This window comes from Lissotriton vulgaris, chromosome 6 (assembly GCF_964263255.1).
Source record: "Lissotriton vulgaris chromosome 6, aLisVul1.2, whole genome shotgun sequence".
NCBI lineage: Eukaryota > Metazoa > Chordata > Amphibia > Caudata > Salamandridae > Lissotriton > Lissotriton vulgaris.
Genome location: NC_141694.1, coordinates 82,762,962 through 82,789,333, shown reverse-complemented (window position 1 = coordinate 82,789,333; position 26,372 = coordinate 82,762,962). Strand labels below are relative to the sequence as shown.

Genomic DNA, 26,372 nt, shown 5'->3' with positions numbered 1-26,372 from the left:
TATGGGGATTCTATATATGGTCCCCTCATCAGCTTGAGGAAAATCCTATATGTATTTTATTTACGGATTTATACAGCGCATAGCTTTCCCAGCACCGGGGCGTCCCAGCGCTACCCAAAGAACAGGTGCCAATAGCCGTTCCAACAAACACAGACAGTTACGCCGGAAATAGCCAGGTCTTTAAAACCTTTCGAAAACTCAAATGGTTCTGGAGTCCACTGATGGAGATCGGGAGGAAGTTCCAAAGGTGGGCCGCCTGGACCTTAAAAGATCGACCTCCAGCTCTGGCTCTTTGAAATCGGGGGGCGTGGGGGGGGGTACACATCAATCCCGAGTTGGCAGAGCGAAGGGGGCGATTCAGGATGTATTGGACTAGCAGGTCAACTAGGATCAGAGGGCCTTGTTGAGTCAGAAGTTTGTGGGCTACACACAGGGACTTAAACTGTATTCTTTTGGCTATTTGCAGCCGATGAAGCTTAGATTAAAGATTAGAAATCGAGCAAAACTCGGGCAGTGCCAGCAAAGCACGTGCTGCGGCATTCTGAATTCTTTGGAGGCGTAAAATGCACGATTTATTAGCGCTTAGATAAAGGGAGTTGCCATAATCCAACTTGGCTAAGATTGTAGCCTGAAGAATGGCTTGGCTGATTTTTGGTTCAAAATATCCAAGCAGAGGTTTCAACCCCCTCAGGAGTCCAAAACCGGCCCTGCCAGAACTTTAGATTGGGTGTCAAAAGAAAGACCACTATCTATCCAGAAGACTAAATTCTCCAGTATTACATCTGTCATAGATTCACATGCTTGTATCTTCCCCGTCGTCATGGTGGGAGTCTCACTGTAACAGAATGACCAAAGCAGTATCATAGAGAAGAAAACTGCATTGAAAAACCCATAGGGACTGTAGTATTTGGTAACCAGACCTCCTCATTGTTTGGTCCAAAAGTCAGCCAATCAGCATTGCTGCCCTGCCGTCACACTCCCCAGCAGAAGCTTCCTGCCTCAGATTTCCAACAGCCTTCGTGTGAGAAAGGAGTCTCCCTGAGCTCTGCTCAGTTTTGCTGTTCCTGGGTGAACTATTGACCTTTTACTTCTACTGTCTTTTCTACTGGAATAAGGTATTGTGTGTGCCTATTTTCTTCATAATGGGTGTCAAATGAAAGACCACTATCTATCCAGAAGCCTAAATTCTTAACTGCCTCTTTAGGCGGTGGCGCTGGTTTGAGTTTATCCGGCCACCACTGTTCTGACCAAAGACCACTTTCTCTGCCCAGCATAAGAATTTCCGACTTGGCAGCATTAAGCTGCAGGCAGTTGGCTGTCATCCAATCTGCAATCGCTAACAAGTCCTCTTTAAATTTGAAGAGGTTGTTTTTACACTTTTTTTTTAAAAGGCAATGACCAGATGGGTGTCATCGGCATAAGATACCAATGACATACCTCTACTTTTTGCTACCATTGCTAGGGGTTGAACATAGATGTTGAAAAGCCCAGGGCTCAATATCGAACCCTGTGGGACCCCATGCTTGATGGCATACACCTGCGAATGGTGCGGTGGTACAGCAACTTGGAAAGCTCTGCATTCCAAAAAAGACCAGAACCAGGCCAAGGCAAGCCCCCTGCCAAGACTTTATTTACATAGGATTCTGTAGCTTTGGCTAAAAAAGGAAGTTGGTAGATCGGACGAAAATTACCCAGGCCGGAAGGCTCTAAGGACGGTTTCTTTAGAAGAGGAACAACTTTTGCGTACTACCATGTTGCGGGCAATGATGCAGAGGACAGTGATAAATTAATCAATTCCCTGACTGCTGGTAAAATTGACTTGTAAACTAGACGAAGTTGGTCTGGTCTCATAGGATCGGCTGGGGAACCGTATTTGATTTTAAGACAGAAATTCAGTCTCCGAGAGCGAGAGACGGGGGGAAAGAACACACAGGAATGACTGACCTGACCTCGACTATTCGATCAGTGTTGGCCCTAACTAAATGGAAGCTGGCAGTTGAAAGGTTGTTATAAATAGTGAGAGAGCGCAAAACTGTGTTAGAATTTGTAGGGGTGCATCATATTCACAAGTAATCCGCACCCGCATATATAGAGGCTTATAATCATGTTTAAGTGTGACACAAAGCTATGAACTCATGTACCAGAATTTTCCATAGCTGCAATGTAACGTGTTTTTGTAATACTAATGCCATATAATCTAGAAGTGTATTTGTGCAGTTAAAGAGTGTCTAAAGAAGCATCATGTATTCCAATATATGTTTAGCAATTCATTATTGTATTCATGTAACGGCATAGAAGTGTTTAGTTGGGAAATGTATTCTTTTCTTTTTGCTATAATGATGTAGGCCTAACGAGTAATACTGTTTGCCAAAAGTTAGGGGGTGACATCTCGAAACGTACAGAGGCCTAGGTGGGGATAACGGTTTGTGTAGGCCGAGTTAGGAATGTGTCTGCTAACTTTAAATCATGGAACTGCCTTTTTCCTAGAAGGTTGCCTCGAAGAATTAATTGCAAGTAGCATGTTGTCGTGAACCAATTTATGTGCGTTCCTTTGCAGGTGCAAGGTTAGCCAAAGATAGTAAAGAAGGGCCCATTGTATATGAGAGTTAGAATGATAGTTACAGACCCGGAGGAGTGGTTGTGGAATTTTAGGGAAGCAACTTCAAGCGGAGACGACTGTGGGACCCAAGGCCGTTTATCAACGAACAAGGATGAAGACATCAAGGAGAAGACCCTTTGAAAACTAACACTCGGAGGGGGGGCGTCCCTTGGGGCGTGTCAACCGAACTGTGGGTTTCGTATTAGGGACAGCACCCCGGGAGGAGAGCAGAGTAGAAGCGCACAAGGGCGAAGAAAGATGCTAGGTAGGCAGAGAGCTGCTTGCGAGATGAACTCAAGAGGCTAAGTCTGAACCGAGTGAGTGAACTTCTTTGGAAGTCACCACGGCTGACACCTTTTTGTTAGGGAAGATCCGGTTGTAGGGATGACACTTAGTATAGTGTAGGGATAGACTTATCCTGATGTATTTCTTCTTTTCTTCCATGCCTACCAGGACCCAGATCGTAGCAATCCTTGCAAGCTTAGTGGTCTTGGAAATTATATTAGTGCTGTTTCTCAGTCGTTTGAGACTTTTCCGTAGGATTATGTTTGTATTAGTACCTGTGTATTTGCTGAACCTTTTACTGAGGTGTTTATATACACAATTGCTTTTGGCTTTTTAATACATTTTCAAACTTGACTTTTTGTCAGTGGTTCTTTGGGGAAGGAGATGGAAGTGATCCGAATTGACTTGTTGAAAAAGATTGCCTTCTACACTCTATGACAGGTACAAAGGTCTAATCGACCTGTGACGGGATTCTAGAGATCTATTGCAAATTTTAAATTAAGTTTCCCGCCTTTCCAGTTGGTAGCAGAGGATGGTTTATCTTCTAGAGTGAAGGTAATCCACATAGGTTAAGATTTCCCCAAGGCCCATAGAGATCCGAAGATGTGCGTCCATAGAGCAGCGGACGGAGAATGGCGATCAACGGAAGATGACGGAGAGTGACGGTGCGGCAGAAAGCAGCATGTCATAAGAGTGTGAGTATAAAAAGGGTCATGCGTGTTAGATTGCGGTGTGTATTGTGTTGTTGTATTGTATTGTCTAGCGGAGATTGAATGCCTGTAGTGTGAAAGGAGATCAGGTTGTGAGCGCGCGCAACCGGTGAAAAACTTAAGCTCAAGGAGAGTTTAAGTGGTTCGGGTGTATCGAACACTCACAGTAATTGTCGACCATTAAAAGGGGATCATGAGGTACCATTGATTGCCCGCAGGACCGAGATAGGGGGAACGAATGTGTGAATGCGTGGGTAACGGACGCTGGTCGGAAGTTACAGTGTGTATGAAACCTATCAGAGAGGCGATTGTTGTTCCTTAACTGGATAGACATTTGCCAGTCGGCGACAATTACAGTCAGACTGTGGACGTACAGTCAGAGAAGTGATTGCTTGGTCGGAAGTGATCATTTCAAAACGTATGATTTGGACGCATGCATGGCCGAGAGACGAGCGGAGAAAGGAGGGGAACTGCTGCAAAACGGAGGAGAGTGACGTCGGGAAGCGCCGCGCTGGGATAGGACGGTTAGTGTGAAGCCACGCTGAGATAGGGCGGTTAGCGGGAAGTGAGTGACGTCAGCGAAGAGCCGCGCTAGGATAGGACGGCCAGAGTGAAGCCGCGCTGGGATTGGTGGATTGTTATTGGGAAACGAACTAAAGTAGTAAACAAGGAATTGTTGTGGATTTCATCATGAAATGTTTAAAAGGATTGCGAAGTTGTTTTTCTGGAGAAAAGAGTTTAGAACCTCGGGGTGGGGAAGAGGCTCCACTAGAGGATACGTCAGCTCATTACATGGCTACGAACGTTGGATTACATACTATATTGTGGCTTGAGAACTGGTGTATGATGACTGAGGGGAATGAGGAACTGACGTTTCCCAAGTACGGGACATTCAGATTAGAGGTGTTGTACCAGCTCAAAGCGATTATGTCTTCTTTGCGACCTTTGTCTAGGCCAACACAGTTCGAAGCATTGAATGCATGGATTAGGGCGGCCCACGAAAATAACAGGGACAGGAGACAAGAAAGAATTAACAGATCAGTTAGGGCAGTGCAGGATGCGATGTGGGACGCACTAGCCAAGAGATGGAGAGTACAGACCATAGAAGGGGATAGGTTGTACCCATTGTTGGTTAGTGAGAAGGAAGCACAGAAAAGGAATGCAGAAGACGATGACAGTGAAACGGAAAATAGTCTGATAGAGAGGCTATTGTCAGACAGACCACCTCCATATAATCCAGAAATAGAAGGGATCTCACCGCCACCCACAGAAAGGGGAACATCGGCAGTGGACGGTGGTATCCTTAGAGAGAGTGACTTAGGTCCGGTAGGGAACAGGGCCGTCTCAGTGGAAGGTGAAGTACCTCAACTGGCCCCGGAAGCAAGAGTAGTGGGAAGATTCACTGTACAGAAGGTACACTGTGAAGAGGGGGTCAATGCTCAGAGATTACCAGATGCCCTTACGGTACCTGTTACCATAGGTCCAATAGTGTCAGTATACAATCCAGAACAAACTCAAACCGAGAGTCTGCCACAGATGGACAGGGAAAGAAATGCCAGCGAAGGTAGGACTAATGTGGCAGATGAGTGGAACCAATGGTCCAGACCGATAGAAAGGAGCACTCCTCTGGCAGCATCAGCAGACTCCTCAAGAGAACAGGGGGGCTTTAGAGGACCGATGGATCTGAGAGGACCACGGCCCCGGCCTATTAGAGAATTAAGGCCAGATTTGAGGACCTGGCAGACAGTTGCGGATAACAAGAATGACAGGTCAAGAGACAATTGCAGACAGTGGGGTTCAGAGAGCAGGGAAATATCCCATTGCAGGTCTAATGGAAGTAGACAGAATGGGGACCGGGGGAGTGAGGAAAATAGAGGAAAATAGAGGTTCACCCCTGGAACTGTAGAAAGACGACAAGAGTGGCACTGTGAAAGATGGGAGAGAGGGAGTGTTCCCCATAACACCCCTGAGGAAGATAGAAGGGTGAGTCAGGAATGTAAAGGGAAAGATCCAAGTGAGACTTCTAGCCAAGGCACATTGAGAGCAGTGATAAAGGCAAGGAGAATAGATGTGTTAAGACTGAAGTCAGAAGTAGAAGAGATAGTGGAAGGTTCAATACCCCTGGAGAGAATAGAACTTTACGAACCAGATGAACTGGTGTTCGTAGCGAAAGATGTTACTCGTCGAGCTAGGGCAGCTCATGAGAAACTAACGGAATCAGCAAACAAATATTCAGTGGACTTGACCAGGACCAAGGCGTTCCAAGGAGGCCGTAGGTTGCCGTAGGTTGCAGTAGGTTGCAGTATACAGATCAAGACCTTGACGAAAAGAGGGTGATTAGATTAAAAACCCACATCAGAGAACTAGTAGTGGGAATCCGAGTATGGGTTCAATTGGACAAATGGGAGGAAAAGTGGTCAAAGAAAAAAAGTGTTAGACGGAGCACCATAGAGACTCCTCCAGGAACGGGGCTAACGCATGCAGCGGCATACCCCTTGAGAGAAGTAGCCCATGGAGGATATGTGCACGTACCCTGGAGTAGGGGAGATTTGGCTGCCTTTACGAACACATTTCCAAAATTGAGAGAAAACCCAGTGGAATGGTACAAGCAGGTAGAGATGTTCGTCAAAATCTCTAAAGTACTGTGGGTAGATCTGAACACACTGTTCGACATTGTGGTGCCGGGAGATCTGTGGGTACCGTGCAAGGTCAGTGTCGAGTGGCCCACAGAGGAGCCCGAACGGGATGAACACACAAATGGACCTTCACCAAGAGTGATGGTAAAATATGAGCAAGTGATTACATGGTTGAAAACCAAGGTGCCAGGGTAAAAATAGATCAGACTAGACAAGAACCAAAGGAGACAGTGCATGAGTATTATGAGAGACTGCTACAGATATTCAAACAGTGCAGTGGTCTGGATGTGATGGATCCAAAGGATATGGGACAGTTTGTGTCCAAATTTGTTTTGGGCTTAAGACCTGAGATCCGTTTAATGATACAGCAACATCTGATTTGTTGGCAAAACAAGCCTCTAGACGACATCCTGAGGTACGCGAGATACTGTAGTGATGAGATCGACTCAAAGACTAAGAAACTTAAGGATAAACTGATGCTAGTCCAAATGCAATCGGGAGGACAGGGTCAGTCAGGAAGTGGAACGTTGGGGAGAAGATCGAACAGCCAGAAAAGGGACAGTGGGGAGGGCTCCAGGCCGAGGGTGGATCTGGCGACTCTGAAGAAGACAACAAGGTGTCATCAGTGTCACGAGATCAGGCACTGGCGACGTGAGTGTCCCCATAACCCAGAGAATCAGGTGCAGGAGGAGGAGGAGGAGAATCAGACTCCCCAAACTCCGAGATCAACAGTAGTCAAGCTCAAAGTGGCAAAAGGGGTGACTTCCGCTCCTAGAGCCCCTGTTCCCCAGCCACCGAAGATCGGAGCAGGGAATAAGATATATCAGCAGATGCCTCTCCTGATAGACGGAGACGAATACTATGCTTTTAACCCAGTGACGGGAAGGTGTCTGGACGGGGAAGAAGAATGCACCTTAGGAACAGCATTAGAGATAGACCAGAGAGGACCCTTTGTAGATGCGGAAGTAGCTGGACACCCCACTACCTTTTTGGTGGACACGGGTGCAACTCGTTCTACTGTACGGTCCGCAGTGGTCCCTAACCTGCCACTGTCGGGACAGACCATCCAAGTTGTGGGTGTAGCAAACAGGAAAATAACGAATCCACTGACCGAGCCAGTTCCAGTGAAAATAGGAAACTTCAAGGACAACCATCAATTTGTGGTATGCGACTCTAGTCCTGTGTGTCTGCTAGGAAGGGACCTGTTGTGCAAACTCAACTGCACCATCTATTGTACACCAAAGGGAGTAGAGTTGGAGACAAATGACGACGATGCTGCCTTTAAGGTTGCAAACACACGTCTGTGTATAGAATTGTATCCTGCACTCACAGTGGAGGAACTCCCCTGGGACTTAAGGGAGACTGTCAGACAAGAGGTTTGGGATTTTACAGGAGAGGAGATTGGTCTGATCAAAGGCGTAGAACCAGTCCAAATACAAGTAAGGCGAGATGCAGAATTTCCAAGAACACCCCAGTACAAGTTGACCCCAGAAACAATTGCGGGAATAAAACCTGTGATTGAGTCCATGATAAAGCAGGGAATCCTAAAAGAAATTATGGGCAGTCCGTGTAACTCTCCGATTATGGGCTTGCAAAAGCCTAGTGGGAAGTTCAGGATTGTGCAGGATTTACGAAAGATAAACGACGTTGTTGTTCCATGCTGTCCAGTGGTACCGAATCCATCAGTGATACTGTTTCAGATTCCGGCACAGGCTGAGTGGTTCACCGTGATTGATTTGTGTCAGGCCTTTTTCTCTATACCGTTACATGAGGAGAGTCAATTTCTTTTCGCTTTTAAGCTGGAAAACCGTGTATTAACATGGTGTCGTATCCCACAGGGGTATACAGAAAGTCCATTGATCTTCAAACAATTATTGAAGAAGAACCTTGAAGGTCTAGTACTGCCCCAGAACTCGGTTCTTGTACAGTACATAGACGACCTCCTTGTTGCGTCAGAGACAGAAGATGCCTGTAGAATAGACACCATCGCTTTATTGAACCATCTGGCAGAAAATGGTCATAAGGTATCTCCCAGCAAGCTACAATACTGTCTTCCAGAAGTACAGTATTTGGGACACAGAATAGAGAAGGGAATAAGAAAAGTAATCCCCAGACAGAATGTAAATGTAAATGTACATGAATTTATATAGCGCAAATCACCACTGGTTTCTAAGCGCTTGCTTAGGGAACCCGTCCTGGTATTCCCCTGTGAGATAACCCCAGCAGGGTATCCGCAAGGTGAAAGCCAGGCATCCCGCCGCGAGGGGCCGTTGTGGAGATTAAGCAAGCTATTGCCCAGAGTCGCATAGTGTGAACCCATTAATCGAGTAGGCACCGGAGCGAGAATTGTCGAGTCCATGGACATATTAGGACTCAAGAGGACACTAGAGGCAATAATGAAAATGATGGTGCCTACCACACAAAGAGAGGTTAGAATGTTCCTGGGAATGGTTGGCTACTGTCGCCAGTGGATTGCAAACTTCTCCCTAAAAGCAAAGCCTTTACAGAAACTACCGCTCAAGGACATGAGTGATCCGGTACCATGGGACACAGACTGCATGATGGCTTTCCTAACGTTGAGAGAAGACTTATGTCAGGCTCCGGCCCTGGGAATGCCTGATTACAAAAAATTGTTTTCATTTTTTTGCTGCGAGCGAGAGGGCTGCGCGTTAGCAGTGTTGACCCAAGATCACGGAGGTGCCCGTAGGCCAGTTGCATATTTCTCGGCTACCTTAGATCCAGTAGCCGCAGCGTTGCCCGGATGTCTCAAATCCGTTGCTGCAACAGGTGTCAGCATTGAGCGTTGTGAGAGCATTGTGATGGGGCATCCATTGGTGGTACACGTTCCGCATTCAGTAGAATTGTTAATGACACGGACCAAAACGCAGCACCTGACTAACCACAGGCTCACACGTTACGAGCAGGTTATACTTGCCGCAGAGAATGTGACCCTAAAGAGGTGCTCAGTTTTGAACCCTGCTACATTGATGCCATTGCCAAATGTTTTAGATGATGATTGTGAAGACCATGACTGCCTTAAAGTGACTGAACTATGCACCAAACCAAGACCAGACATTGTTGATGAGCCTTTGGAATACCCAGATGAAATCCTCTTTGTAGATGGCTCATGTATAAGGGACAATGCTGGACAGTTGAGAGCGGCTTTTGCCGTTTGCACAATTCATGGAATAATCGAAGCTGCCTGCTTAGAAGGAGTACACTCCGCTCAGGTGTTATGTTATGTTATGTTATTGGTATTTATTGTGCGCACAGCTGCTCCAGCAAAGTAGCGTCCTGGCGACACTAACAACGTAGAACATAACACAGCAGAAGGTCGAAACAGAATAGGGACAGTCAAAAGGAGAGACTAAAATAAGAATGTTTTAATGGCTTTCCGAAAAAGCATGAGATCTTCCAGCAGACGAATTTCCACCGGGAGGGAGTTCCAGATGGTTGCTGCTTTGACACCGAAAGAGCGTCCACCGGCACGACAAAGCCTGAAATCGAGGGACCACGGCGAGAGCCTGGCCCAAGGAACGCAGAGCACGTGTTGGAACATAGAAAAACAGGAAATTAGACAAAATCTGGGGGCCTATGCCCTTCAAAATTTCAAACAAAGGACCTTAAAATGGATTCTCTTCCTCACTGGTAACCAATGCAAGGAACGAAGAACATTGGACACAGGACAGTATCTGGACAGGCCGACTATCGCTCTGGCAGCGGCATTTTGTACCCGCTGTAGGCGGGTAATTTCTGCCTGATTGGCACCCACCAGGAGGGAGCTGGCGTAATCCAGGCGAGACATGATTGTGGCCTGAATCACCAGCTGCCTAGTTGGGGCATCAAAAAATGTAAGAACGGGTCTTAAACCCCGAAGAACGCCAAAACAGCAAGCTGCTGTTTTCTTGGTATGGCCAACAAAGGTGAGACCAGTATCAAGCCAGACTCCCAGGTTTCTTAGTACCGAGACCGGAGTCGGAGTCGGTCCCAGTTCTGAGGGCCACCATCTGTCACCCCACAGCTCCACTCTCTTGCCGACAATCATAATCTCTGTCTTGGTGGCATTAAGCTGGAGACAGTTCGCCGTCAACCAGCTGGCCACCGCCTTCAGTCCATTCTGAAACCTAGGGGCGTCTTGTTACGCATCCCCGCTGAGAGTAACCGCCAGCTGAGTGTCATCAGCATATGAGACCAAAGTTAGGCCCCACTGCCTAGCGACCTCAGCCAGCGGTCTCACGTACAGATTGAATAACGTGGGGCTCAGCGAGGATCCCTGCGGAATCCCCATGGCCAGAGGCTGGGATTTGGACTGGAGGGATAGCCACACAGAAAGAACGATTGTCGAGGAAGGAGCGGAACCATTGCAAGGCCTGTCCCCCTACGCCGATCTCCTCTAGCCGGTGCAACAGAATGCTGTGGGAAACAGTGTCAAAGGCGGCGCTGAGGTCTAATAATACCAGCGCCGCCGTCTGACCAGCATCCAACACTGCACGTAGATGCTCTACCATGGCAAGAAGGGCTGTTTCCATGCTGTGCCCAGCACGAAAGCCGTTCTGCGTATGGTCCAAGGCATTGGTCCGGGCAAGATGTTCTGACAAGGCCAGGTTGACGTGAGCCTCCGCAATTTTTGCCGGCCAGGGTAACAATGAAATGGGGCGGTAGCTTTCGGGTTTCGAGGGGTCCAACGAAGGCTTCTTGATGATTGGAGAGACCACGGCCTGCTTCCATTTAGTTGGAACCGCTCCTGAGTCCAGTGAAAGATTGACTAGGGAACACACTGCCGAGCGCCCCAGAAAGGACTGTTCTCTAAAAAGAGCGGGTCTTACTGGATGCAACGGAGAGCCAGATTTGATCTGCGAGGCAAGTTTATTAAACCCCTCCAAATGTAGTGGGGGAAAAGAGTGCAGGGTAGCATAGCCTTGAACCCCATCTAGGACTCCCAAGACAGTCCCCGTACTGGGGAAGGCCCGGTAGATAGCCTGGACCTTCTCCAAGAAAAAAGAGGCCAAGGACTCACAGTGGGAAATGGACCCCACAGCCACAGAGGAAGTCCTTTTCGCCAAAAGATCTTTAATGGCCTTGAATATTGTCTTGGACGGGTTAGAGCTGTTGCGGAATTCAGATCAGAAAAGGGGGTGGTGATGAACAGAGTGTCTGAATTAAGCAGACCACTCTTACCCAGTCCAAAGATCAGGGCTTGATCCATCACCGTTATTTATCTCACTGCACCATCCCAGCTCAGAACCTGGCTATATGCAAATCAGTCTGTCCCTGGCCCAGTGCATCATGGGAACAGGGCAGACTAAACTACCAAGCCAATTCACCAGAAAGGAGACAAGCTACCGGGGACCGGTTTCTAGCATTTCAGCCTTCTTCGGCCCGGCTTGCTTGAATCCTGATGGTGCAGTGAGAAAGGGACTCATGTCTGAGTATACCCTGCCACACCTATAGTGGCCAAAAACAATTCAGAAAAGGGGGTGGTGATGAACAGAGTGTCTGAATTAAGCAGACCACTCTTACCCAGTCCAAAGATCAGGGCTTGATCCATCGCCGTTATTTATCTCACTGCACCATCCCAGCTCAGAACCTGGCTATATGCAAATCAGTCTGTCCCTGGCCCAGTGCATCATGGGAACAGGGCAGACTAAACTACCAAGCCAATTCTTCACCAGAAAGGAGACAAGCTACCGGTGATGGATCAAGCCCTGATCTTTGGACTGGGTAAGAGTGGTCTGCTTAATTCAGACACTCTGTTCATCACCACCCCCTTTTCTGAATCATTTTTGTCCACCATAAGCGTGGAAGGGTATACTCAGATGTGAGTCCCTTGCTCATTGCACCATCAGGATTCAAGCAAGCCGGGCCGAAGACGGCTGAAATGCCAGAAACCGGTCCCCGGTAGCTTGTTTCCTTCCCAGTATAAGAATTGGCTTGGTAGTTTGGTCTGCCCTGTTCCCATGATGCACTGGGCCAGGGTCAGACTAATTTGCATATAGCCAAGTTCTGAGCTGGGATGGTGCAGTGAGCTAAAAAACGGTGATGGATCAAGCCCTGATCTTTGGACTGGGTAAGAGTGGTCTGCTTAATTCAGACACTCTGTTAATCACCACCCCCTTTTCTGAATCATTTTTGTCCACCATAATGGTGGAAGGGTATACTCAGATGTGAGTCCCTTGCTCATTGCACCATCAGGATTCAAGCAAGCCGGGCCGAAGACGGCTGAAATGCCAGAAACCGGTCCCCGGTAGCTTGTTTCCTTCCCAGTATAAGAATTGGCTTGGTAGTTTGGTCTGCCCTGTTCCCATGATGCACTGGGCCAGGGTCAGACTAATTTACATATAGCCAAGTTCTGAGCTGGGATGGTGCGGTGAGCTAAAAAACGGTGATGGATCAAGCCCTGATCTTTTGACTGGGTAAGAGTGGTCTGCTTAATTCAGACACTCTGTTCATCACCACCCCCTTTTCTGAATCGTTGCGGAATTCAGAGGCATAGAATGCCGCTCGAGCTCTACAAATAGCCCGATGGTAAGTCTTGACGGAAGCAACATATGCGGCTTTTAAATCGGCCCCATAAGACTTCCGCCGAGATAGTTGCTTTGACGCGTGCCTGTTTGGCAGCCAACAAGATTCGAGTCACCATATACACCGACAGTAGATATGGGTTCGGCATGGTTCATGACTTCGGTCAGTTATGGTCTCAGAGGGGTTACATGACATCATCAGGTTCCCCTATCAGAAATGGAGAATTTGTCAGGTTACTGCTGGAAGCTCTGCAAGGACCAGCAGAAATTGCAGTGGTAAAATGCACAGCACATAGTAAGGGTGCTGATTTTGTGTCCCTGGGTAACAGATATGCAGATGAGGTAGCACGTTACTGTGCCGAGCAGGCTTACTTCTTTACTGACCAGGTGGTTGAGGGAATACACAGAGGAACCGAGCTAAACATGGTACTTGAAGTGGCAGACACTTGGGACGAATTGAGAAAGATGCAGGAACAAGCGTCAGATTTTGAGAAAAGAGTGTGGGTGACTTCTGGCTGTACCAAAGGGGAACTGGATTTGTGGATTTCGGCAGATGGGAGAGCGGTGTTGCCGAATGAACTGTTGAGCCCGATGGCCCGCCAGATACATGGTTCTGTACACTTGGGAAGAGATGCTATGATACGAGTGTTCAGGCAGACTTGGTACAACCCAAAGTTCCGAACGGCTGCGGAAGCGGTGTGTCAGAGGTGTGTTACGTGTCAACAGATGAATGTTGGGAAGAGGACACCAGTTACATTGAGTCATGCGGGAAGGTCTGGAGGGCCTTTCAACAGAATGCAATTGGATTTCATTGAGATGCCAAAGTGTAACAGCCTCAGATATGTCTTGGTAATCGTATGTGTGTTTTCCAGGTGGGTCGAGGCATATCCCACTCGTAGGTGCGATACACTCACAGTAGCTAAATTATTGTTGAGGGAGTTAGTGCCTAGATTCGGGGTCCCGACCTCTTTGGAATCGGACAGAGGAACACATTTCAACAGTGAAGTTGTGAAGATGCTCTGTTCTACATTGAACATTGATCAGAGATTGCATTGTAGTTATCGTCCGGAGGCCTCTGGCATAGTGGAGCAGATAAATGGGACATTTAAAGCGCGAATGGCAAAGGTGTGTTCATCCACGTCTCTGAAATGGCCAGATGCTTTGCCGTTGGTGTTGATGAGCATGCGTAGCACACCAGACAGGAGAACAGGACTTTCGCCTCACGAGGTGCTGATGGGAAGAGCTATGAGATTACCATCAGTCCCCTCAACTGCCTTGCTGAATATCACAGATGATCTGATCCTTGATTACTGCAAAGGACTGTCTGACGTCATCCATTCTGTGTCCCTTCAGGTGCAGACGGCAGAAATCCCAACTTCTAGAGACCTCTGTCACAACCTGTGTCCCGGAGACTGGGTGCTAGTACGGAAGCACGTGAGGAAGAGCTGCTTGGACGTCCGCTGGCGAGGACCATTCCAAGTCATCCTGGTGACGAACACTGCTGTGAAGTGTGGTGGACTGCCAAACTGGATCCACGCTTCTCATACCCGAAGAGTTCCAGCGCCCCTGGAAGAAACCGCTCCTCTCGTAGAAGAAAATCCAGCTGTGGAGGAAGATCCACAAGAGGGGACAAGTCGAGCTGTGGGGGTGTCTGAAGAAGCTTGTAACTCATCCGACCGAGCTGAGGGAGATCACAGTGACACTGAAACTGCCACTGAATGGGAAAGCTGCTGTGAGGGTGATCCCAACTCTGGAGAAGCTGAAGGCCGGGATGAGCAAGTTGTGCCGGTAAGGAACAGAGGAGTAAAGGGCATCGAGGCAAGTTGGCCTGAAAGGCGGAAGAAGTTGAATGTGAGGCTGACATCCGAAAAGGATCTTGCGCCTGTATCCGAAGAATCAGACCCGGAAACAGGAGACCAAGAGTCAGAGGAAAAGGGTCCGAGGAGATCAAGGAGGATGAGAGTACCTTGCAGGAGATACGCCACCCCGGAGTGGACCTATCCTTTGACAAATGCCAGGTGTACTGAGATCCGGGAGAGTGAGGTCAGTGCTGGTGACCGATACGGCCCCGAACTATAAATTGGAAGGGATACTGTTGGTGCCCGGACTGGAAATCGAAGGCTTACTGACAATCACTGTTCCTAATCCCCCTTTCCTAAGCAAGATAAGTGATTTGATCCTAAACAGATTGACTTTTCCTACATTTGGCCCTGAAATACCTGCCTATGATGCAATAGTCCTTCATATGGAACTTTTAGACTACATACTCTGTGCACTTGGAGAGAACCTGATCATTGATGCACAGTAAAGACTTTGTAAATAGTTATAAAAGATACCTAGAGCCGAGTGGAAGAAGAAAAAATTCAGGGACATCCCTGGACGGAGAAGGGTAGGGTCACCTGAACAAAAAATGGACAATGAAAATTTGAAAGGGGATCTCTGCTTCTAAGTGTGGTTCGAGAAATTCATAAAGCCAAGCAAGAGACTTTTGCATTGCTGGGACTTTGTGTTGCTGCTAGAATCGAATCATACTGTCTGAGACCATGGAGGCTGGGAACCCGACTCGTAGGGCAAAATGTATTATAGGTACACTATTAGGGTTAGTGATTTTCTTTATATTTGTAGTAGTTTTAGTTTCTTATTTAGCACCACAAGAGCAGGAAGCTGAGGTCCAGGGAACACCTACACCTACCACTCCTAGCCACAAAGAGGTAAACATAGGAGCCGAGAAAGCTTTGCTAGCTGAAGAAAGCCGTAGATTACATGCTGATTTGTCCAAAGGAAACTTTGGGAAGAACGCTTATGCTAAATTGTTGTATGAGTATATTGACGCGATGGATGCAAAAGATTGTTATGTGTGTATGCAATTGCCAGCTTCCGTAGACGAGGGTATTAGATACCATCATCTGCCATTGACGTATGGAATTTCATGTAGTTTGCTGCTTAGCATATTTTATGGGAGATCACATTTTGAATATTTCTTTTCGAATTATGATGCTGTGTTACCAGAAGTCCCAAACTATAAGCATTTGAACAAGTGGGATTATTATAAGTCTGAGGATAGACTTAGATACTTTTTCATTCCAACGAAAACCATAGATACCTCATATGCACACCGACACAACTTGACCTGCTCATTGACAGAGGTAGAGAAGAAGTTCGTAGAGCAGGTCGAGGATAGATATCAAAAACAGAAGCAGTTATAGACGTCAGGGCAGGGTAAGGTAGATTGGACAGATGAGGAGCTTGGACACAAGTCAAAGGGAAGTTATGGTCCGATAGCCTTGGACGCTGTACAAAAAGGAAAGATATGTCTACATAGACCAAAAACATACTATGAGAATGTCTATGTAGGTGAGACAACTTGTGAACACACTTTCAAATTTAGAGTATTATACCAAAGACTTTCTGAAGGGTGTGGTGCAAGTGATCCCTACGGTGTATTTTGTTTGTGGAAGAAATGCATACGTGAGATTGCCGGATAAATGGTATGGGACATTTTACCTGGCGATTGTCTTTCCTAAGATATATCACACTGAGGATTTTGATCAGGTGGAGGGTGGAAGACTAACAAGGGTAAAGAGAGGAGAAAGTGCAGGGGCAATAGTAGGAGATCTATTTGGAGCTGCGATACCAATGTTGGGAGTGATTTTAAACGATGTGAAGATACGAAGACTGGCAACAGTGGTGGATGAATTGTCAATGAATACAGCTAAGTCACTAGTGCTGATTCATGGCGAGATGTTGTCGATACGGGCGATGGTTTTACAAAACCGCCTTGCCTTAGACGTCCTTTTAGCAAAAGAGGGCGGAGTCTGTAAACTTTTGAAGGTCCAGGAATGTTGCACGTATATTCCGGACAATTCTAAAGATCTGAAGAAATATATACGCAACATTACTGCTATCCACTATGAGATTAATGATTTGACACAAGAAAACACATGGGAAAAGGTTGGCAAGGGTCTTGGAGGTGTTGGAAATTGGTTTGCAAACTTGGGTAGGAGTTTTCTTGAATACATTTTGGAGCCCCTCCTCATCATAGTAGCCTGTGTAATTGGAATATGGGGTCTTTTGAGATTGTACAAATGCTATAGGTCCAATAGGTTGGATAGAGCAGTGAGGGGACAGGCACAGAGAATGGAGGAGTTACAGGACAATCAATATCGAAGTTTAAGAGCTTTGGAAATGCTCAGGCGAGGAAATGTCGCAACGAGTGCTGTTTAAAATTGGTCCCTAACCTAAGGAATGTGGGATGGTGGTGATGACACAGGTCATCAAAGGGGGGACTGAGAGAGCGCAAAACTGTGTTAGAATTTGTAGGGGTGCATCATATTCACAAGTAATCCGCACCCGCATATATAGAGGCTTATAATCATGTTTAAGTGTGACACAAAGCTATGAACTCATGTACCAGAATTTTCCATAGCTGCAATGTAACGTGTTTTTGTAATATTAATGCCATATAATCTAGAAATGTATTTGTGCAGTTAAAGAGTGTCTAAAGAAGCATCATGTATTCCAATATATGTTTAGCAATTCATTATTGTATTCATGTAACGGCATAGAAGTGTTTAGTTGGGAAATGTATTCTTTACTTTTTGCTATAATGATGTAGGCCTAACGAGTAAAACTGTTTGTCAAAAGTTAGGGGGTGACATCTCGAAACGTGCAGAGGCCCAGGTGGGGATAACGGTTTGTGTAGGCCGAGTTAGGAATGTGTCTGCTAACTTTAAATCATGGAACTGCCTTTTTCCTAGAAGGTTGCCTCGAAGAATTCATTGCAAGTAGCATGTTGTCGTGAACCAATTTATGTGCGTTCCTTTGCAGGTGCAAGGTTAGCCAAAAATAGTAAAGAAGGGCCGATTGTATATAAGAGTTAGAATGATAGTTACAGACCCGGAGGAGTGGTTGTGGAATTTTAGGGAAGCAACTTCAAGCGGAGACGACTGTGGGACCCAAGGCCGTTTATCAACGAACAAGGATGAAGACATCAAGGAGAAGACCCTTTGAAAACTAACACTCGGAGGGAGGCGTCCCTTGGGGCGTGTCAACTGAACTGTGGGTTTCGTATTAGGGACAGCACCCCGGGAGGAGAGCAGAGTAGAAGCAAACAGGGGCGAAGAAAGATGCTGGGTAGGCAGAGAGCTGCTTGCGAGATGAACTCAAGAGGCTACGTCTGAACTGAGTGAGTGAACTTCTTTGGAAGTCACCACGGCTGACACCTTTTTGTTAGGGAAGATCCGGTTGTAGGGATGACACTTAGTATAGTGTAGGGATAGACTTATCCTGATGTATTTCTTCTTTTCTTCCATGCCTACCAGGACCCAGATCGTAGCAATCCTTGCAAGCTTAGTGGTCTTGGAAATTATATTAGTGCTGTTTCTCAGTCGTTTGAGACTTTTCCGTAGGATTATGTTTGTATTAGTACCTGTGTATTTGCTGAACCTTTTACTGAGGTGTTTATATACACAATTGCTTTTGGCTTTTTAATACATTTTCAAACTTGACTTTTTGTCAGTGGTTCTTTGGGGAAGGAGATGGAAGTGATCCGAATTGACTTGTTGAAAAAGATTGCCTTCTACACTCTATGACAGGTACAAAGGTCTAATCGACCTGTGACGGAATTCTAGAGATCTATTGCAAATTTTAAATTAAGTTTCCCGCCTTTCCAATAGTCTCCACCTTACGCACAAAGAAACCTGCAAGTTCGTCGCACTGAGCATTAGAAGGCTTTTACAGCTTCATAGTCCAGTTTTATTTTTACACACTGAGTTAAACCAGCGCTATATTGAAGGTAGTGTCCATCTGACCCCTTTGCTACTGTGGGTCAACATATGGACGAACCCTCAAGCAAAGCTCAGTAGGGATTTCATCTCGGATTGTCTTAGTCTGGATAATTGGCTCTCTATTTCCATTCTAGGAGTTTGGGTTGTCCTCTCTGTTCTGGTCCCCTATAAAGCTAAAGAAAGCTTATATATAAATAAATAAATGTATGCTGAAATAAGGCTGCAAAAGGAATTGGTGAAAAGTACTGTGATTAGTTCTTATGATACTCTATCTGACCCGGAGCCTGTTTCATACCTTAGTAACACAATGGGAAAGGTCTCTCCTTTTTCGATTTAGATCCAGCTGTGTGGCAACTCATGAGCTTCAGAAAGCTTACCGATATATTGGGAGGAATTACCCGGGCTTGGCCCTGTGACAGTATTTTTACACAATCACTACTGCACTATATGTTCTTCTGCAAATATTTTAGTTATTTGCCAATAATATTTCAACCCTTTTTAAAAACCTTTGGGTACAGTAGATATGTGCAGGCCTTGCACAAGTTGCAATCACTTAATACACCAATATTTTGTTTTAGGGTGAGTGCTTTTCTTAAAACTGCAATTTATACCAGGAATGCAGTGGAAGGGTAACAATATCGTTGTTTGTTTTTTTATAACTCTTTTTATTAAACAAAAAAATAAAGGCACAGTAATACAGATAGTCAGTTGACCACAATTAACACCATCCGTGCTGCATCAATTCCCCCTCTGTGCTGAGAGGCTTTGATTCATGGTTCATGACGAACTCAGCTCGCCATGAGCCCACGAGCAGAGTACTGCATGACGAGCTGAGCTCATCATAAGCATCGAAGGGGTTAAGCACAGTATGGGTACATTCAATCACAGAAATATATTCTGGTGTTTGCACATTGACTTTCCGCTAGCTTTCTTCACCTGGTAGGTCTTGTATCCCATCCATCCGTCCACTAAGTTCTAATTTAGGGGACAGACATATCTAGCCCCTATGCGTTCCATGCAACCCATTTTCGATCCCATTTCTTGTGGCACCCTCTATTTTTAAAAACCTCTTTCTCTGCAATGATGGCCTTATCTATGTCTCCTACCTACCCTTTCAGTAGTGGTGGTTCCCCGACTCCCCATTTTTGCACGATATTACGTTTTGCAAAAACCTACCCCAGTGAGACCCATGATTGTTAAGTTTGGGTGAAGTCCGTTTCCTCCCAGATGTTTAATAAGCAAAGTTTCAGGGTGGGATTTCGTTTTTTTCCTCCTACGTCCTTTATCTTAGATGTTACAGCTCCCCAGTATTTTTGAATAATTGGGCATGCCCACATTGTGTGAAAAAGGTCCCCTCTAGGGTACATCTACCGTGGCTGAAAACTTTATACAATAGTTTTTTGGTGCACGCATGCATATATAAATGTCTTCGTTTTAAATATAACATAAAATATCAACACAGATTGTCAGTGGGGCTCTTGCAGTTCTTTTCTTTATTTTCGTCACACTCCAATCTCTTTGTGCCAACGCGTTTGGCCGTGGTTGGGTTGACCTACGGCTTCATCGGGCTTTATCTTCTCTTAGGTACAATGCCTCGCTGTAGTTATTAGGTATTTGGTCAGCTCCGTCCTCAATATCTCTTGATATAGTAATCAAAAATGTTCATGGATTTAAAGATTGTTGTTCCGTGGTAGTCAAAATATTAACACAATCTCGCCTTAGTAAGGAGCCAGGGTCTGCTTAATTCCAAAAATTATTGCTCCTCTCTACTCAGTCCCAACTCAGGTTGTACACAGATTCCACAAATCAGAAAATATCATCCTAGCTTATAGCAATTGATTCCATCACCTCGTATCTGAGTCGCATCTTCTCAGTCGCGTGTGGCCCGTGTACAGGCCAGCCAGTACATCTACAGTGGCATAGCGAATCGGATCGCCTTCCTATCTTTGCCAGGATATTTGCGACTAAGTAGGTTCGGTGTAAAGTCTTGAGTTGGATCAGCCTCAGCCTCATAGGGCTAGCGACTTCCTTGGCGAGGCAAAAGCCTGTCGCCAGTCGTCGTCGTCTAATACACCCACCTATATTTCCCACTGTTGCCTAAGTTTTGTCAGAGGGTCTGGTTGGTTGTTCAGTTTTTTGTATGTTGAAGAAATGGCTTTCTTGGGCATTGGATCCAATAGTAATCTAGTTTGAGCGGAGATGATTCAGGGATTTGGCCTTCAGCAGGTAACACCGCCTTTAGGGCAGATCTGCAAATGTCGCAAAGTTTCAGACTGTGCTAGTTGGTATTATTTCTGCAGGTCTGCCAATGTGGCCAGTCTTTTTTTTCTTTCACATGTCCCCAAAAGTCGAGATACCAATCGGGTGCCATATGTCAAATCCGGGGCAGGAGCTCAAACAGCCCAGCCATTTGGTCTCCCAGAGTGGGGTTGCTAACGTAATTTTTTTATCCCAACCTAATTTTTTGTTGACTACATGCCGAATTTCTATGGTTAAGGCTGTATTGCCTGTTACTACTATTTTTTTAGGGTTTGTGTATAGGGCTCTTTGATAACCCCCCTTTCCCATCAGCCATAAATCAGTAAGGGTACTTGGCTCATCTTGTGCGCCATATAACCATCAGTTGATCACTGTTAGTTGTGATACCCAATAGTACATCCTGAGGTCGGACTGTGCGATCCCACCATCTTACCATTCCGCTGTTCACTTCTGTAAAGAAATTTGTGGTTGTCGCTTGTCCCATAGTAGAGTGTGAACCGCGTTGTCGATATCTAAGAAGTAGATGTCTGGGACTTTAAATGGGGTATTTTGCAGTGCATATAGAAAACGAGGTAGCGCCAGCATTTTAAAAAGCGCTGCTAACAATATCGGTTTTATTCATGTAATAGCACCTTAGTGTTAAATATTTATTGTTTTTAATCATGCTGTATTTATATCTGATAAGCACTTTGTACTTTTTATGGCTGCTGCTGTCAGTATGGTTCATAAGCTGTTGCTATACCCTGCTGAGTATTTTGCCTGCATGAAATCAGGGTAAGCGTATTATTTTAACGCTACGTTACATTGCAGGAGATGCTGCTGCTGTTTTTTTACTTATTGTATGATCGTTTTGGAGTGTATTGTCTTTTATGTCCATGATTGGCCGAATAAAGATTCTTTGAACTACTGCCAAATTGATTTGTAGAAAGACACCAGGTAAGGCTGTGCTTTCTCCCAGATTTAGGTTAGCCGTCCATATTAGTGAATATAGACGGTACCATTGATATCCACGGTACAACTAAACGCTGAAGACACCGATTTGGTGCACCTCCCATTCATCACAGAGGTCGAAATGCCCCCTTGTGTATCTCCCTGAGCCCAGAGTCATTTGTTCTTTCATAACACATCTCAGGTCACGTTTGCTTGAACTGTGTGATCACTCTTCGAAACACCTGAATGTTTTTATGCAGCATGCATGCCTGCCAGTTGAAACTAAGGTTTACATAATTCTGCAGTGAACTTTTCTTTCTGTGGTTATATTCTAATCAGTCTCCTATTGCAAGCACAATGGACGTTCATTTGTCACAGATTGAATGCCTAACTATTCATCAAACGAAACTGCTCCCAAAACCCTGTGACGCTTAACCCAAGGGTCGTGAGGTTAAGCTCAAGAAGCTTGTAAAAAGGAACAGCCAGGCTTTGATGGGGGGAATATGATTCTGTGCCATTGCTAATACATTTTTACAAGTCACTACTGCATCTTTATCCCCCTGGTGGCCTTACAAGGCTTCCACAATAATGCCAGGTTCACTCAGAACGAATGAAAATTGTGCTTGGCGAGCCGCCATCCTTGGAGTCCTTGCAGAACAGTTCTATTGGAGCTGCCGGTGATTGTAGCGCCCCTTAAAATTAGTGGGGCAGAATTCCATCCCAAGTCTAAACCCTTTGAATCTGAAGGGAAAGGTGGGAGGTGGATGTGGGTCAGTGCCTGGCGGTCACTTTGCTAAACCTACTTCTGAAATTGTAATCAACATTTAAGCATACACTGGGCTGTGCTACATAATTTGCTTATGTTTTTTAGGTTCTTCGGGATTTAGAGAAAATAAAATCAGATCGGTTTGTGCGGGGGAAGAAGCTTGCATTTTTACAGAAAAAATTGGAGTCCCTGATTAAAAAACATGGTAAGAATGTTACTACTTTCTGTGTCTGTTCCTACGGGTGGGTATGGCAACTAATTGGTACTATGTAAAATGATCAATCATAAGCTTTTGCTCATTGCTCCTTACGCTAAACGTCTGCATCGGAAAATTTTAAATAAGATATTGAATGCGCTCACATTAAATTCTAATTAAAATCAGTTCAGATCAAGAGAAAAAAGTCATCTCGGAGGTGTTTACCCAGTACTATTAGTCTTTTCTTGCGTGAATCCAAGTTTGAAATAAGCATTTGCATTGCAATAGGTCTCGCATTTGTGAGAATTAGAGCTATTGACGTAAATGATAATGTTTTTACCTATGTGTTTTGTTTCGGAGTGTTGTGGCATTGTGTGTTGTGGAGTGGAATAATGGGGCATGGTGAATAGTGCTGCAGAGAATAGATAGAAAAGAAGAATGAGAGAAATAGGTCGTTTGTGTAGGAAGCGGTTATTAACCTTTAGACAGAGGAGCAAAAATACTGTGTGCGAAAGATAAAAAGGAGAGAGCAGGCCATAGATGCATAAAGGGGGATGTTTTGTGGATGCAGAAGACACCCTAAGAGGAGGAGCAGAGTGTGGGTTTAAGGGACTGAAACTTTGAAAAGTTACGTTATCAAAACTGTTCTTTGAGACTTGATGTTAACCACATGAGAGAGAAGGGAATAGTGCGAGAGAGTGGGAGAGATAAGTGAGAAAGAGTACAAGATAGAGGGACAAATCGAAGGGGCACCTAGAGTAGGGGACGCAAGAGGTGGACTAGTGCACAGTGTGAAAAGGTACCTAAAGGTAGCATGTGTGAGTAGGCAGTATAGAGAGGGGACAGGTTGTGAGAGGGAGGGATGAGAGAGGGCTGTGTTGTTGTGAGATAATAGTAGGTAGGGGGAGTGTGAGAAAGATGAGGAGAAGTGGGTATGTGGGGGGAGTGATGACTCTGTTGGTAAAAGTGCAAGGGAGAGATGTGTTGTATTGGAATTGTTTGTTGTGGATAGCAATTACATCGTGTTTTGGAATTATGTACAGTGAGAATGTGTTAAGGAGTTAATTATGTGTATTTTTGTAGAATGGTGTTGTGTGTTGTGCAGTAGCATGTTGTGGAGTTGATTTATGTAGTGTGTTAAATTTTATGGCATGAAGTGTAAGTATGTGGTGTGTTGTAGAATTGTGTTGTGTATTTGAACTATGTGGTTTGGTGTGGAATTATGTGGTATGTATTTGAAATGCAAGGACTTTAATTGTGTGGTGTGGAATTGTATGGCATTTATTGAAATTGTGCTTATTTGAATTGTCATGGTGTGTAGTGCATTTATGTGTATTGCTGGTATATGGCATGGAGTGCATTTATGTGAGGTGTATTTATGTTGCACTGAGTAGAGTAATTATGGTAGTGTAATTATTTGGTGCATAGTGGTATTATGTGGAGTGTAATGATGTGTGGTATTGATTTGTGTGGTGTTTTGTGGAATTAGGTGGCATGGTTTGTAGTGGTATTATGTAGCATGGTGTGGAGTAGTATTATATGGTGGGGAATTATGTGGCTGACGAGAAGAAGAAAAGAATGAAAAGTAACGGCAGGAGAGAATGAAAACGAAATTGAGAAAGGAGGAAAAGAAGAAAGGAGAGAAGATATGAATGATGGAAACAAAGAAACATATTGGAAATAAGACTACAAAGAGGAAGGAAAGTTTAGAAAGGAAAACTGGGAAAGAAGAGGCAGTTAGAAAATAAGTGATTTGCCCCGAATCACAGGATGGTAATCCGACGCGGAGACTTGAAATGGGTTCCATTGCTCCAAGGTCGGCAGCTGTAGCCATTATGTCACCTCTCCTCTGTTGGCACATAAATATAAAGTAGTTTTCAAATGTTCACAAATTATTGCCCAAAAACATAATAAAATAAATATGATGCAGAAAAAGAAGTAACACTATTTGCATCCAACCTGTCTCATTTGCGGTAACTGACGTCTAATCAATATAACAGTCGGTTTCAAACATTTCCTCTGTCCTGGCAGGAAACTGAAAATGATTCAACATAATACCGTGTTGGTTACATGAGTGGCTTCAGGAGAAAAACGTCCTAAAATAAGGCATCCAAGTTAAGCTAACAAAAAAAGGCTAAAAGTGCTTCTCTTGTACAATATATCCTCACAAAAGGCACTGAAAAGGGCATTTTTGGACCTTGTGTTATATGGCATCACAGTTACGCTGCTTATTACCTTGTAGTATAAAAACGATAAGCTTGAAATCTAGCAACAAGACTATTACATACCTTTAATTAGTTATACGACGGAGATATTATGAAATATGTGTGATATATTGGGTCATTTCATATATGAAAATAAAAAGTAGTTCATGGTTGAAGTTTAGGAATTTATAAGTATATTTCATTAAAGAGTGTCTTAGCGCATCATGTGACGCAAAATCTTCATACAACTATACTTAGCATCGGAAATATTGCATTGGATGTGTTTGAAATGTATTTTTTTTATTGTTCAAGGAAACCGTTATAACATGCATTTTTAAAGCCCGCGTTCACCTAAGTGTATCTTGGTGCTGAATAACAGATGTTTATTGTTACCCAACTCAGTGGTACTCATTTTACTGACCTCAGAAGGATGAAAGGCTAAGGTTTCCCGCTGGATTTGAACCCGTGACCATGAGGTTGAGCACAAGCCCCAGCAGTGGCTGCTTTAGTCTGCTAAACTACCAGACCCGGCTCACCCAGATCCTTTGTTGTTTTACTGTTGCCATCAATAATTTAGTAATTCTTTCTGGATCAAACTGTATGTTTTAACATAAATTACCAATATGAACAGCAAATGTGTCATTAGGAAGCTTCACAACCGGTAATTTGGGACAATTCAAGCAACGTTTACTGCCAACAAAAGGCACCTATGCTGGTTTCAGCACGAATATAGATCTTTACAGCTATGCCAATTTTCTCTTTCAAAGAGGGTAGCTTTTGCCTTTTTAAACACAACTACAAAGTATTCAATCTTTTTCCACTACGCCAGCTTCTCACTTTTTCTTTTTTTTTAAAGGTGCAAGCGCATTCCAATCGACTTCCATGATGAACATAACCAAAATGATTAAAAGTACTAAGATAACCTTTGACGCGTCTACAGCAACTTTTTTTTACCCCTAAGCAGCACCAATTTAACGACAAAGAGTCTGGAGTAAAGTGAAAATGTTGAATACTTTGGAGCTGTGTTGAGAAAGGAGACCGCTAGGCTCCAGTAAGAGAAAATTCGCATAGCTCTAAACAGAACGATGGTTGATGAGACCGGCATATGTGTATATTGTTGGCATGTAAATGTATGTACTCTGTATGGGAACCTTAACTCAAAGCTACTTCAAACAATATCCTAACAAACTCCTTTTTGTCAGTAAAACAAATTAAATGAAAAGCCACACTACTAAAGCAACAAACCACGATAACAGACAAAACAAAATGGGATTGCAGAACGCATACACACTAATAAACTCTAGGCATCAATGCTGGGGAAGAAACCCTGCTTGCATCGAGATTCAAAGGGCATCCTCTGGAATAAAATAAGGTAATAGTGTTAAACACCAAGCCCGCCTTCATGTCCTTTCATTTGGGTAGTATGTGTTTTGCATTTATATAGCTCTCACCACCCCTGACGGTTCACCTGTATACCACA

The 26,372-nt window shown here is 44.8% G+C and overlaps 1 protein-coding gene across 3 annotated transcripts in view; it reads left to right on the top strand.

Annotated features, from left to right (window-relative positions):
* LOC147706831 (zinc finger protein 318-like) overlaps positions 1–26,372 on the top strand; it is a 456,333-nt gene that overhangs the window by 205,289 nt on the left and 224,672 nt on the right. For all 3 annotated transcript variants that reach the window (XM_086925966.1, XM_086925968.1, XM_086925967.1), the window contains exon 5: positions 22,598–22,697. In XM_086925966.1, coding sequence (XP_086782092.1) covers positions 22,598–22,697 — 100 coding nt within the window. The remainder of the gene's footprint in view (positions 1–22,597; positions 22,698–26,372) is intronic.